A 15,804-nucleotide genomic window follows, 5' to 3' on the forward strand; every position below is an offset into this window, starting at 1 on the left:
CCTGCGAACCATGCAAAACTAGTACTCGTGAAAGAAAGGATATTGCGGAGACATGACTTACCAACAGCCTGGGGAATGTTTCCAGAATGAGATGTCCACTCTGTAGCGGAGTGTGTGCTATTATGAAACTTACTCTCAGCAATTGATGGTTCTGCAAAGACTTGGTCAACTGATTTGAAACAGTGTGTAGCAATGAAATCACCCATCATCCAATACCCTGAATAAGTATCTCTCATTACCACTCCTATGCTTCCTTGAATTGAATTTTAGTCAATCTTTAGTCCCTATTCATATGCTGGCTGCAACTTATCTAGAATAATATTTGCTTTTCGATCATCATTTACCTGTACTCTTTTTCCTTACAAACCAAAATTCTGTACAAATTTGATGATATCTGGAGAATGAAACAGGGATCTTGTTCCAACTTTTCAAGCACAGTTCCATTTTCACTGTCAAAAGAAGCCTGAGTGTGCATTATAAGTTTGTCCAGTAAATATCATGAATGAAGCCATAAAAAAATCAATGGGGATGCATTTACAGCAGTTAATATTCTTAAAATTGAGTATATTCTTTTTCCACATTCCCTTGCATTTCTGGCATCAATACACTTCTACCCATGCTTTTTCTAATCTGCATATGCCTCTTGCAAGTTTGTAATATCAAGTCTGTACAAGCACCCTAATCAAAGCTTCTAGAGCTTCCTCAGTCCTCTTGAAACAACATCTTTTCAAGTTATTTTTGACCTGACCCAACAAATAAACACCAAGAGAAGTCTGATCGAGACTACAGGGTGCCTATGTCAGCACTGTCAGATTTTATTTGACCAATACGTTTCTCACAATTAGCATTGTGTGAAAGTGTGCATTGTCACAAAAAAGTTTCCAAGCATTGTAAATCTCCTTTGGATGTGGTACATCCTAATTTACAAATGTCTTAATATATCCACACAAAATTTCTATTCATTCTTTGTCCATGCCCTTTCCACCAAATACAACAATGAGCATTCATTTCACACTTGATTTGCCAAAAAAGACTTATTTTCCTTGAAAAGAAATGTTTGTGTACAACTCAGCCCTTTAACGTTTCGTTTCCAGATTGTACAAAAAAATAATAATTTTGTCACCAGTTATAACTCTGTCCAAAAGATTTGAATTGTCTCCAAATGTTGCAACAATTCATGACAAATTGTAACACAATGTTCCTACTTCTCATTTGATAAACATTTTAATATCAGCTTCACAGACATCCTCACATTTACAAATCACAGGTCACAATCAAATGCACTGTGGATATCAATAAATTTAGTTCTTGTACCATCAAATGATCACTTAAATGGTGATCATAGCTCAAATATTCTCACACTTTGGACACATTTTCATTAATGTGGGATGATGATGGTTATGCATTGTGTGTGGTGTTCCTGGCCATCTTTGGATTTATTTTATGACTCTCAGTCAGGAAATGGCTTTGTCCTGATAACCCAACCATACAGAAAGTATCCATAGTATATTTGTTCAGTTTGATGCAAAATTTGTTTGTACACACTGATCGATGATTTGTTGCAGCTTTGACTATTGATGCACATACTTTCAATATAGGAGTATTACTGACTACCTTTTGCACATTGATATATCACAAATAAGCTCCTATTAAGTGATGTGTATGTAGAATATCTCTGCTTGTTGGCGATCAAACTTGAAATTACACACAGTGACACATGTTTTCTTGTTATAGTTAAATACTCCTAGCTAGAAGAGGTCTAAAAATTCTTCCAACTATGGAGTGCTACTCACATACAACAACATAAGTTTTGGTATTAACCACGTGAACACTGTATTTGATAGCTTGGTAAACCACTTGTTAAATGCGCATTTTTCAAACCTGGGAAATGACACAGAAAAATTAAACTTCTGAATATATCTTGAGCATCTTTAAGGTGGTGTTCAGAGAGGAGAAAAATAGAAAGAATTAAATATAGATAGATAAAATAAAGAAAGAAATAAAATAGCAATAAAAATCTAAGGCTTTCATGAAGAACAGATAGCTTCACAGCATCAGTGAAGCTTTTTCAGAATTAAAAAAGAAACGTATAAATATTCAGAACAATGAGTGAATTCATAATGCAAAAATATTACAGGGTGTATACATGGACAAAGAAAAGAAATTCCTGGGGTTTTCCCAGATTTCCCGGTAAAAAATACACGTTCTCCCGGGTCAAAATACACTTTTTCCGTGTTAAGTGACAGTATACTCTTTCTCAGCACTGTAAAACTCATCAATCCTTTGAATGTTTATGGTTTTATATACTGACATAAGAAGAAACAAGACATCAGAGGATACTTCAAGAGGATTGGAATATCATGAACCACACTAAAATGCATAATTCAACTCAAAATGCACATTTGTATGTCCATATTCCGATGTAAATTTTCTTGGAGTACCAGTGCTGTATTATCTCATGTTTGGTTCTTTATTATGGTATAATGCCATACATGCACTTGAAATCCATCGAACAGTTGAAACCAGCCAAGAGTGTGAAACTCTTCGTTTCAAATAAATTGACTGCCTCAGCAGAAAAGATTAATAAAAGTCAAATCTCTTTAGCAAACTGACGAAAATAACTTCATTGCTCTGCAAGGTGAGTAATGCTTGACTGTCAGAAAAGTGGAAATAAAATCTGAAAGTAATAATATATTTTTGCCTTCTGTTACTAAGTGAACGTATTTTAATTCACTTGATAGCTCCCGGCTACAAAAATCCATTTCATCATCATTTAACGTGAGAGCAATAAACGAAGACAAAAGAACAAAATCACTGAACGTAAATATGGGTCACGTGGAGATGACCCACCTCCCCACCACAACTCTGACTGCTCTGTGCATCAGCCCCAGATTTACTATATTCCCAAACCGCGGAAATATTAGGTAGTGGGGCCCAGCCACACTTCGGTAACCACAAGCGGGAGAAGGTACTACGCATACGTGACTAAACTGTGTCATGCTCATCGGAGGCAATTTGTTGTTATGAAGCATTGCATAGTCTTCCTAAGCCTTCGACACACTGTGCTGTTGGCAGACGCTTGTATGAGCACTGTGTTTTGTTGTTATATATGGCGCATTTCCTTCGCAACTAAAGTTTTTTTTTTTTTTTTTTTTTTTTTTTTTTTTTTTTTTTTTTTTTTTTGCAGTATTATTCTGCAGTAGCAGGATACAGTAATATCCTTAGTTAGAGTATTGGTTCTTACCAGTCAAAAATCACAAAAATTTAACTGAAAACCAAAACAATGAAAAATTCCCAGAATTCTAAACAATTCCAGGGTTTTTCCCGGTTTTCTCCCGGATGAAAAAATTCCCGGGTTTTTCCCAGAACTCTCGATTGTCCTAGGTCGTATACACCCTGTATTCATTATCTAATTGCCTGACGAATTAAAACTGTGAACTGGACTACAACCCCTACTCAAACTTTCCCATTTGAGGGTAAATTCTTCAAATTGAGTAATCTCAGCATTTCTCAACACCCAATCTAAAATTTCAGTCTGCTTTCAGTTACATAATAAAGCTTGCCCAGATAACTCTGCTGAGACATCATTGCCTGCAAAAGGTAAAGGTCCACGTTTAAACCACGATCTGACGTACACTATAACCTGCTTGGAAATCGTAAAGCAGCCTACTCGCCTCTTACACCCCCTCCTCCCACACATTGTACTCTGAAAATTCATTCAGGTGAGCAGATATTTCTTTTTTAACAGTATTTGTTATACTCTTGAGCAACACAATGTTATGTACAGGAGAGTTGCAACGAAGTTTTATGGTGCAATAAGTCCCACCTACCTTCTTTCCCCCCAGATCCCACATCAAATTGTGTTACAAGTACTTAAAAAAACAGTCACTACTATTTGTCTAGTACTCACGCTGACAGCCATCAGGATTTTCTTCATCAAAATTCCAATATCCATTTTTACATCGGTCACAACGTCTCCCATCAACATTAGCTTTACAGTGGCATCTTCCTGATTCTAAACCATTGGCTATGTCTGTTCGAGAATCACATATTCCTTCATCCAGTGAGCCACTAGGGTCACAGTCGCATGCTAGAAAAAAGGAATTCAAATTATTTTAATAGTATGAAAATTGCAGAAAGAGTGAAATACACTAGACTCTCACTAATCTGGCCATTCCTGGCACATATTGCTGTCGGATTAGTGGAAGTGCTGGATTATTTATTTTAACATTTATTTTGTTGTTTATTTATTTTGAAAACCTAGGGGATATAGTGCACTGTACTTTATTAAACCGAAGGTTACAATTTTAAAACATAGAGGATGTACTTTATTAAGTCCAAACATACATTAATTTTCTAAAAGAAAACTTAGTGCTTGAGTGTATAATGTACATAATTATACAGTCGTATCACTCACTATTAAACATGTCCCTAATTTTTAACTGTCGCAATGATGATACGTGACGGTGGCATGCTTTATATCACCAACCACTTTATAAACATTACATCGGTACTACATGTATCTGGTTGTTGCATAATCTACTCCAAGAAGGCCTCGGCAGCTTCAACACCAGCAGTGTGAGAAATCTCCATGCTCTCTCCTCCTGTGTCATTACTTTCTTGTACACTTTTGATTATTTCTTCCTCTGCTAAAGTTTGGCCCTTATCCTAATTCAGCCACTTAGTAACATCTTCATCATTAATTTCTTCTCCTCCTGGAAGGTTGCGGAACATGTCAGTGTACAAAGTAATTCATAATTCCGAATTGACTGGCTCATCGCTGTCAAATACCACTGGATCCAACTCGGCATCAATGGGTGCCCACAATTTTCTCCAGATCTTCATTACGGTAGCACTCTCTACTTTATGCCATGCTTCAGCTGCTTGGAAAACAACATCACATATGTTAATTGCTTGGGAGAAAGAGTGCTTGTACATGTACACCATCGGACTTTAGAGAAACATCTGAAGGATGACTGGGAACATTATCCATTATAAAGATAGATTTCAGTGGCAGCTTTTTCTTCTTTAGCTCTTTTCTCACTGCTGGTACAAACGTTTCGTGGAACCACCAAGAGAATATTTGCCTGTCCATCCACACTTTCTTCTGAGTGCAATACTGCACTGGTGTCAGTGCGTTGAAAACAACGTGGATTTTGAGATGTCCCAATCACCATAAGCTGTAGTTTATGACTCCCATTCGCATTACAACACACTATTAATGTTATGCACTGTTTCTGTTGCTTGTAACCACGAACTTCCTTCTTGTATTTGGCAGCTAATGTTTTTGAAGGAAGCATCTTATAAAAGAGTCCTGTTTCATCGGCATCATACAAGGCATCAGCAGTTAAATCTTCTTCCTCTATTATCTTCCATATCTTGCTTACAAACTCATCAGCATCCTTATCATTAGCTGAGCAATTTTCCCCAGTTACTGTCAGCTACGGAATGCGATGTCGTTTTTTCCAGTTTCATACCCAACTTTCGCTCACTGCAAACAAGTTACTACCGCTCAGTTCTTTGTTAAATACAGCTACTTTTTCCTTTATAATTGGGCCACCGACTAGTATTCCTTTACTGTGTTGTTGTATGAACCATCTATAAACAGCTACATCCAGTTCTTCATTCTCACTCTTTTGCATAACCTTCCATTTTCCCAACACACAATCCATTTATGTTGAGTACTGTCAAATAACATCTTCTATCTTTTTGATGACAAATAGTTGCTCATCCAACATCAAACTCAGCAGAAATGGCTTTCTGCGAAGAACTTTGATTTAAATTATCTAAAATTTTGAGTTTCTGATTGAGGTCTAGCGTAACGTGTTTCCTTTTAGAAGACATGATTCCGAATTGTAAAGAAAGCTACAATTTCAAATACAGTATATAAAGCATTGTTTAAATAAGTATTGTTGCACACGATAAATCATTGTGCACATGTTTTTGGATGGGTGCCGGATTACTTAGAGGCCTGACAACTGAGGGCCAGATTACAGAGAGTCTAGTCTATGAGCTAGTAACAGATATTTTGTACAGAAGCTGATTAACAAAACTTAATGTCTAGAAGATTTAGATTAACTTACGCTGACATGCCTCAGGATCTGTAATGTCACGTTCTGGATCATGGTAGTAGAAGTCTCTACATTGTTCACAATTTCTTCCCTGAGTGTTGTGTTGACAGTTGTCACATACACCACCACTCACTCTGCCTGATATGTCATACACAGCTGCATCAAAATGACAGCTGGTAGCGTGATTGTTGCAATTGCACCCTGAAACATTTTTTAAATTTATTTATTCCCATTTACAATGCATGCATAGATATGATAAAATAGACAGAGAAAATCGTTAATACTGGGGTATGAAAGGTAAACCAAAGTCTCAAAAATGCTCTCGACAAAGTATCAATGATTCTTTGGTCATGTGGGACTTTTGTTTGTACACATATTTAACTATGTAGAATAAAGACTCTTTCATATATGGAGAATGTTCAGTGCAAGTAATGGTTACAGTTTAAAAAAAATATTACTGATATTGCCACTTAAAAATGTGAATTATAGGAGACTTACTCTCAACAGTCTGGCAACCTACATTCCAATATGACCCAGAAAAATATTACTTCTGTCACACATTAAAATATTGACCATGAGGGTAAAATTAGAAAAATATCAGCTTAAACAAAGGGGGTATTAATGATTGTTCTTCCTGCATACCTCCATCAATGGAATGGAAAAGGTAAAGTGTTGGGGAGGGGAGGGTACGACTGTAGTACACTATGAACCTATCAATACATACTTGACAGTGGATTGCAGGATACAGATGTAAATGCAGAACAAATTATAAGTAGAGATGAAGCTGGTGAAAATATAATAAAAAATAACAATAAATTTTAGAACCAGGTTGGCTCAACACACAAGTAGAACACCGACATAGTAAGAGTCATAAAAGACTAACCATAAAATTCAGATAAAACACATCAAAATAACTATATCAAATCAAGGATAAAATACCAGTATAGTCACAGTTAAGAAGGAAAACAGATTACTGTGGCTAGGTGACTAATTAAAAATAATGTGTGACCAACTCGCTGTGTGACACACTAGAATATTCTAACAGCACACAAAACCTTAAAACATGAACCACACTTGCCTCATTATCAATTAAAATAGAGGGCAGTTCCTCTACCCTGTGCTGACAGCTGAGTTCCACATCAGTGACACACTGGTGGCTCCTCACAATGTAAGAGAAAGCTGTGTAGTTGTCTTGTTGCTTAGTACCTCTTCTACTTGCATTCGTATACCTTTTTTCAGTCTTTTAATTTCTATCTCTCCCATTCTTCTGTTTTTTACTGTTAGTCAATTCTATGGTACCTGACTTAATTCTGTCAGAATGCTAATGCTCATAAACTGAAGCAAAATAACTGAGCTTCCACTCCTCACATCTCAGCACCAGGATCAGCAGCATGTGGGCTTTGGATATGTCCAATCCATGGGACCATGTGGTTGATTTTAATAGAAGAATATTCACATTTCCCATATATCATCAAAGAGCAACAGACCATGAAGGAGAATACCGCTAAAGCTCTGGCCACTGTTTTGTATACTGAAGGAGCTTTACAAACTCTCTTCACTGACAATGAACTACAGTTTGCTTCCACTGGATTTCAACAGTTTTGCATTGAGAATGGAATCCAGTATATTACTACACCACAATTTCACCCTATTTTATGACGACGCCAAACATTTTGTGCGAATGATTAAAATGCAGATGGAGGACTACCATATGCATGTGAATAATCCATGCCATCGAATAAACTGCACACCCTAATTTTAAGAGAGGAAGAAAAAGCAATATTATATTTCATGTGTATTTAATTTACAAAAAATATTCTAACATAATGATTCTATTCATCACTGTCATCTTTATTATCATCGCAAGTGGAAGAATAATTGTTGTCAACACCATCTTCCCAGAAAGCTCCATCCTCAGTTCCATCCAGTGAATTTGTGCTACGACATTTTTTGAAGAGTCCTTCCACCAGTGGTCGTGGAACTGAGTCCCAAGCAGATTTCATTCACTCAAAAATCTAGCCACTCGATTTTTCCACGCAGTATGAACTTATAGTTTTCATCAGCCATCCACTGCATATATCACTGTTTATGTGCAGGTATGAAATGCCAATTTATATACGTATCTATTGGTTACAGGACAGATGTTAGGCCTCTTAGGTTAATGAACAAGTCAGTTCTCACTTTTTGTAACTTGTGTTGCACTTCCTCAATTTTATGTCCGTGGAAGCCACCCATGACCAACATTACATAAATTCAGTAATGCACCAGGGTGAGGTCGCCAAACATGTCACCCAGTCAACCACCAGGTTATTGTCTATTCACCCTTTTTTATTTGCTCTCACCAATATGTCTTTCACTGATATTTTTGGAATAATTTTCCTTTTAAATCCCATGTAAGGTTGTAGCTTTCATCGATTACCAGTTACACACATCACTGAACACCTTTGTTTCTCATTACCACAACTTCATTATCATGTTGCTAGATCCCTTTTTCCTGTTCACAGTGTTGTCAAGCAGCATCTTAAAACAGACTGGCATTTGATCTGTGTTACCAATTTGAGATAATATATAGGAATGTTCACAGCATAACTTTCTCAAAAAGTAATAAAATTCACTACTTTTTTTCTGAAAATTTCCGCGAAGCTGTTGAGTGATGGTAGTTATCCGTTGGAAGCCTGATACTTTTCCACTGAAAAATCTTGATATCCAGACTGGCTAGGTTTGAAACAGATGGTGCCTAGTTCTTTGGCTAAAGCCAATGATTTGTGTTGGCACATTTCACTATTCTCCATGCACCCATATTGTCACTTTTCATCAACATAATCACAGAGCCTTCTTTTGGTGGCCAGATGCTTTGCTGTTTGGCCATGAAATGACTGGAAATTACCGTTTATTCTTTGAAGTCTTTTTTTATTTTATTTTTTGCAGTCATGAATACATTTCTCACTCATATCATACTTCCTTTCTGCTGCACAGTTTCCTATGTTATCTGCTTCTTCAATAATTTTAAGTTTACATTTAGATTATGAGCAATAACAAGAACTTATAGCCATAGTTAACAAGTCAACATGTAATGAATAGTTCACTTCTAACGTGCTACTGATGCAGCACAGACTTAGGCCACAACAACACTATAGTATATTGGGATCTATTTTCACAGGTGGAGCAGTACCAATGTTATTACAATAAATCTGTGCACCCCAGGTTTTTGTCCTTAAACTCGGGGAAAAAATATGCATGGGTTATTCATGTATATACTGTATTTACATCCAAGCCTATAGATTCTGCATTGCTTTCCCTTTTATCCTATTCAATTCATGATCGGCATGGAAACCCTCATTGTTTGCTGTTAAATCTTTTGCAGCCTTTACCACTACAGGAGAAAGAAGCAGTCATACTTTTTAAGGTGATCATTGCTGTGTAGCTGTGCATGTTTGGACATGCACCTGGTTGGATAAATGGCTCCATCAACACCTAGCAATACCGCCAGCTAGTCCTGGTCGCCACACCTCAAGGCATCCTTCAGCGGCACCAGAAACAGCTCAGTTTGCACCATCCAGGGTAAGCTCCACCTCCAGATCTGCCTTATCTGTGGAACCAGCCTGCCTCACCCACCCCCAGAACCAACAACAGCAGCCACAATACCGCCAGCTAGTCCTGGTCGCCACACCTCAAGGCATCCTTCAGCGGCACCAGAAACAGCTCAGTTTGCACCATCCAGGGTAAGCTCCACCTCCAGATCTGCCTTATCTGTGGAACCAGCCTGCCTCACCCACCCCCAGAACCAACAACAGCAGCCAGGATTCCAGGTTCTCCAGATGTCTTCCGCTACCCCTACTGGTCTGGACCTCGATGATATGCAGAAGCTGCCCCCCTCCCCCTCACCACTCTGCACAGGGTCCAGTGTCAGACATCAAGCTCACAGCCTCCTCTCCAGAACCAGCAGTGAACCATGAGTCTGAACCACTGTCACCTCCTGCCCCTTTGGCACTGTACTTGGGACAGCATCTGAAGCTGCACCCCAGCCATCACAGCAGGATGCATGAACTACATCATCCTCCTCATTGGCTAAGATATTTCTGCTGCTATAGGTCAATTCAAAAGGAGAGAGCTGTTGTAATCTCATTGGACATGTCAACGGCTCATGCGATATAATTATGTGTATTTCTGGTGAGGTTATTAGGCACAGCACAGAAGGATGCCTCTGCCATCATCAGGTTACGTGGTTAAACATCTGCAGCAGAGTTAAGGGCTGATACGGCCTCACTTGCCCAACTAGTTGATGTTTACAGCAAGCTCTCTGGTGTACCTGTTGATGACAACCCTGTGCTACAACACTTCAACCTGAACTGTGATTTGAACTTTTTTGTTACCTACTGATGATGTTTGGTAAGTGCAAAGAGCTGCCTGTCTGCCTAATATAGGACTGTCTATGCTTACTGTCCAACCAACCTTTGTGTTTTCAGTGAACAAACTGATGGCACATGGGTGCAATGAGAGTGTGGTATGTATCCGAGTGTCTCCCCAGTCAAACCTTCAAACAGTGTTCTCCAGCACTGACATGTGACTTATTCAACGAACATTCAGAGCACTGAAATATCCTGGCAGGTTAAAACTGTATGCCACACTGGGACTCAACTCTGGGACCTTAGCTTTTCATGGGGAAATGCTCTACTGACTGAGCACTCCACACATGATCCACCTTTCATTCCTCCTGCCAGTACCTCATCTCCAAGCTTCCAAACTTCACAGAAGTTCTTCTGCATACCTTGTGGGACTATCACTCCTGGATGAAAGGATATTGTGGATATATGGCTTAGCCACAGCCTCGGGGACTGTTCCAGAATGAAATTTCATTCTACAGTAGAGCGTGCATTGATTCAAAACTTCCTTAATTCCAGGAGTGCTAGTCCCACAAGGAATTCAGGAGAACTTCTGTGAAGTTTGGTAGGTAGGAGATGAAGTACTGGTGGAAGCAAAGCTGTGAGAGCAGGTGCTGGGTTGTGCTTAAATAACTCAGTCATTAGAGCACTTGCTCATGAAAGGCAAAGGCTACAGGTTTAGTCCCAGTCTGCCACACTGTTTTAAGCTGCCAGGAACTACTACTTTCTGTGGGTAAACAGTAAATATGTTGTGCTTGATAAATCTGTGTTGTTGAAGAAGCAAACTTAAAACATGGAGAACTATATAACATACATTTTAAGTGCCATTAAACTCCACTTAAGAGCATGGTTACAATACTTTTTAAACAACATTTCAAATTACCCAAAACAGTTTTACTTACTTTTGCATGCATTTGTCTGCTTTCCAAAAGCTGGTTTCCAAGGCAAATCATTGTAAAAATCCTCACAAAATTCACAGTTCAGCCCCTTTGTATTGTGGGTACATTCACATCTTCCATGCACCATGTTAGGCTTTGATTCCACACCAGGAAGTGGAAGACATCTTGAAGCATGCCCATAGCATGAACATGAGCCTCGTACTACCATCTGATTTATTGCATAATAATACTTTTCCTGAAACAATATGAATATATCACGTGAATCAATACTACAGGCTTAAACCAAAATGCTTCATCAGTTCATAACATCATTTTCATGTAAATATTAATCATCATATTGTTCCCACATCATTGCAGTCAATGTGCTGCAATATTACTATAATTGTTACTTAATCTTAATGCAAGTCCCAGAACCATTATAGACAAAATCTCTGTTCTGAACTGACAAATTTAACTTCTCTCTGACAACAGATTTGCTTAAGTGTCACACTAATTAGTTCAGAGCTGATCAGTTACGCAGAAGTAACTCATAGCTGTATGAATGAAAAAGCTATTTTTTTCCCTTTCTTATTAAAATTTACAAAATGTAATGGCTGTGTCTCAGTCACTCTCACCAGTGCAGCCACAGAGCCACTTGTCCTCACATGGATATAGGCCACTTTAAATGAATGCATATTACATTGTGCAACCATACTTGTACACTGTCACATGTATTGATGGGATCATACCAAAAATCAGATGCACAAGAAGTCATAGGCTTATAAATGCATATGGAAGGCACAAACATTATTCAAGACTTCCTTGTAGCTGTGCTGATTGCACAAGTGATGTAGGGACGAAATAGAATAAAGAGTAGGTTTGGAGGTGGGAGGCTAATAGAATATCACATTTTGTGGTGGAATAGGACATTAGTTCAGTCGACGGTGACAGAATACCATGTATTGGGGAGGTGGGGGGGGGGGGGATGGTGTTTAAGTGGATATCCTGCCTCTCATTGTATGGTGAAAGGCTGTTGAAGTCTTAAAAATGATCTGATTGAGTTTTTCAAGTCCTGGAAGATATTGTGTGATAATAGTACTGGACAGTGGCTGCTTTTCAACGATTATGGGTTTGCTGGAACTACAGGAAGAAGTGGTGCAAGAGATTAGTTTATGAACTATACCCAGGCTGCTGAAAGATGTCACTCCAAGCTCACTCCACAAGTACCTTAAAGCTGTTGGTATGACTGACAAACAAACGAGGAATGCGGGGCACTGCATTTTCTGAACCCATTACAGTACAGCAACAAAAGCTAGTTCCTACATCAACGCTATCATGTTGCCAGCTTGTGTGCAAACATTGTTTGTTAGTGTGCAACCACCTGCTTCTATATAGCTGAGATGTGTTACGACCTTGACTACAGTTTCTGTTTCTTAAAGAATATCATCAAAATGACATTATTCACCAAGTGACAATCCATTGCATCATGAAATGCTGTTAAATAGTCAGGCTTTGGAATTGCTATGAAGGACATGTGAGTTTTATGAGCAAGAAAAAAAAGGTTCTGTTCATGGGCATAGCTCAATTCCTGCTGTACCGAGTTTTTGAGTGTACCTTGAAAACTCTAGAAATCAGTCAAAGAACTGTTATAAGGAAATGTGTGCTACTTTAAGACTTGCAAGATACTATAATAAACTGTGTGAGAAAGAAACCCCTGTGAAGAAAACAGTGTATTTTGAAGCCCACTCCTGGAAAGAAAAAAACAGCCTCGCCCAGTTACGGGCCTTGATTCAATCCAAACAAATGCAGTTCATTGGCACATTTACAGATATTATAGCAGGAAAGAATACCCCTAATTTCTTTAAAAGAATTTGAATTTTTTTCAGTGGGATAAAACATCACTAAAAATGGTGCTAAAAAGTATTGTGTTTTACTTTAAAAGTTAGACAGACAAAAATTGTTGGTTGAAAAAGCTCATGTCATTGCAGCTCATAGCATTTTCTTATATAAAATTCTAGGAAATGATATATATTCAATAATAAGGTTGGATGAAATCTGAGTCAATGCTGGAGAAGCAGTTGATTAATGCTGGACAGATTACACTGCGAACAGCAGTGGTCTTCAGCCAATGGGAAGAGGATCCCGATTAGTTGTGGCCCATGCAGGGTCTTCAAACAGTTTTGTGCATGAAGGATTTTGTTTTCTGGTTGAGAAAAATCTGTGACTACCATGTGGCAATTTTCTGGACTTAAACACTAGTATGTAATATCTACAGCATCAATGTGCATTGACTGATTCATTCCTAGAGCATGGATACTAATTCAGATTCATTAGGCAGGAAAGTTGCTGAATTCAAATACCATCTAGCCCTGCTACACCAAGCTGAATGTTCACACATCCTCTAGAAACCCTACTGTCTCATATCTGCTTACACTTAAAATTCATATCCACTGTATGTGGTTGGTAATAACAGCGCATTACAGCATGATGTATCAATAAACAAGTGGTAAATGTAGTTAACCATTCAGTTGGAGGGAAATGAACATAATCATTCACAGATTATGTGAGAGAATATTCAGTCCATAATCTGTTCAAAAGTAAATTTGAGATTGTGTACCATGTTAAAACAGAATGTGGCACTGTGATGGAATAGTATAAGTGACATTTGTAGTTTATAGCAAAAAAATTAATAATAAATAAATAAATAAATAAAATAATCTCTCTCTCTCTCTCTCTCTCTCTCTCTCTCTCTCTCTCTCTCTCTCTCTCTCTCTGCAAAAAAACACACACACACACACACACACACACACACACACACACACACACACACACACACACACACACACACAAAATTGAACTGCTCTTTGCAACTCAACAAAAACATTCATGTTAAACAGTATTGTATTTATTTAGATTTGTCTGTTACCTGTATTTCTTCCCTGTTGTCCAGCAAGTCATCACCAAGTGTATGAAGTTTTGTAAAGTTTATCCTTAGATTTGTCATTTTCAGTAGATTCTGTACTTCTGGAGAATATGGATCATCAATGGGTAAATTAGGCAACAGGACTCTAAATATAACCTACAACAGATTTTCGGTTACAAGCTGATGTAAAATTACTCTTAATAGATGTCATGCTATTTTTTAACATGTGACACTGTATACACAAATTTACCTCTCCACCTGTTGATGGTGCTACATTTGAATATCTTGACTCACAGACAACATCAGTAAGAGTGCGTGGTTTATGTTTTGGGATATTTGGAAATGACTCATTGCAGTTGTAGGCAAAATACCTATACACCTGAAAATTAGAGCAGTTTGGATTAGCAGTAAGAAGATAAATTAGTCTGGCATTTGCTTCAATTTGGATCCCTATTTTGAACAAATTACTTCATCTGGCGTACATAATATACAAAAAAACACGAAACAAACTGTTTCACACACAGATACACACACACGCACACACACACACACACACACACACACACACACACACACACACACACACACACACAAGAGAAATATAAATTATGTGATACACCAACAGATAGATAGAAGGGTACACATGACTGTCCCTTCCCAGTATATGGAATCACAAAAATTGTTCTCTCACACTGGTCAATACTAGAATCCATAATCAGCCAAAACACAAAAAGAAATGCGGGAAATAAAAGTGAAAGAAGGATAAGAATAGTAAAAATCAACACATTTGCAAGAACAAAACCTGAATAAAGAAAAGAGAAGACAATCCAGTATACCATTCATTAAATCTATATATAGGAAATATCCAGCAGTAAAATGTTGAATAGAACAGATCATCAGTCATTAAAAATAACTGACAACCAGCATGATAAGATAAAGAAAATATATACATAAATAATCAACAGACACTTGAGCAGTACTCAAAAATGGGTCACACTTGTGCTCTATATGTGACCTCCTTTATAGATGAGCTATGCTTTCCTAAAATTCTGCCAATAAATTTAAGTTGGCCGAATGTGTTGTGCAACTATCACTGGTTATGCCCTGGATTTTATTGTGTGTACAGGTCCAACTGTGGAAATTGGCTTCCATAATTTGAGGAAAAGTTGTGATATACTGGCAACACTCAAGAAGCTGTATTTGAAATTGGGACATACTGTTTACGTCGACAATAGTTACTCAAGCCCAAACCTATTCCTCTGGCTTCATAACCATGGAAGAAATGCATGCGATACTGTTTGCAGCAACAAGTGCAACTTGCTAAAACTAGAAGACAAACTGAAACCAGGAAAACACAGTTTATGCCCATTGCCTTGCTTGCCCTCAAGTAGTGCAACAAAAGAGAAGTATGGATGTTCACCACCAGTATTACTACAGAAATGTTTCAGATAGAAAAGACTCACAGGAAGACTGACAAAAGAATTAAGAAACCTCAGTCTATTACAGACTATAATCAAAGAGTGGGGGCAGTTGTCTATACTGACATGATA

At 37.9% G+C, this 15,804-nt stretch overlaps 1 protein-coding gene across 2 annotated transcripts in view; it reads right to left on the bottom strand.

The window, feature by feature from the left end:
* Nucleotides 1–15,804, bottom strand: part of LOC126297623 (laminin subunit beta-1) — a 319,924-nt gene that overhangs the window by 92,368 nt on the left and 211,752 nt on the right. For both annotated transcript variants that reach the window (XM_049988640.1, XM_049988639.1), the window contains 5 exons: nucleotides 14,505–14,633; nucleotides 14,258–14,410; nucleotides 11,356–11,587; nucleotides 6,084–6,272; nucleotides 3,911–4,090 (listed from right to left, as the gene is read on the bottom strand). In XM_049988640.1, the coding sequence (XP_049844597.1) occupies nucleotides 3,911–4,090; nucleotides 6,084–6,272; nucleotides 11,356–11,587; nucleotides 14,258–14,410; nucleotides 14,505–14,633 (883 nt within the window). The remainder of the gene's footprint in view (nucleotides 1–3,910; nucleotides 4,091–6,083; nucleotides 6,273–11,355; nucleotides 11,588–14,257; nucleotides 14,411–14,504; nucleotides 14,634–15,804) is intronic.

The sequence above is a fragment of the Schistocerca gregaria genome, chromosome X (assembly GCF_023897955.1).
Source record: "Schistocerca gregaria isolate iqSchGreg1 chromosome X, iqSchGreg1.2, whole genome shotgun sequence".
NCBI classification, from domain to species: domain Eukaryota; kingdom Metazoa; phylum Arthropoda; class Insecta; order Orthoptera; family Acrididae; genus Schistocerca; species Schistocerca gregaria.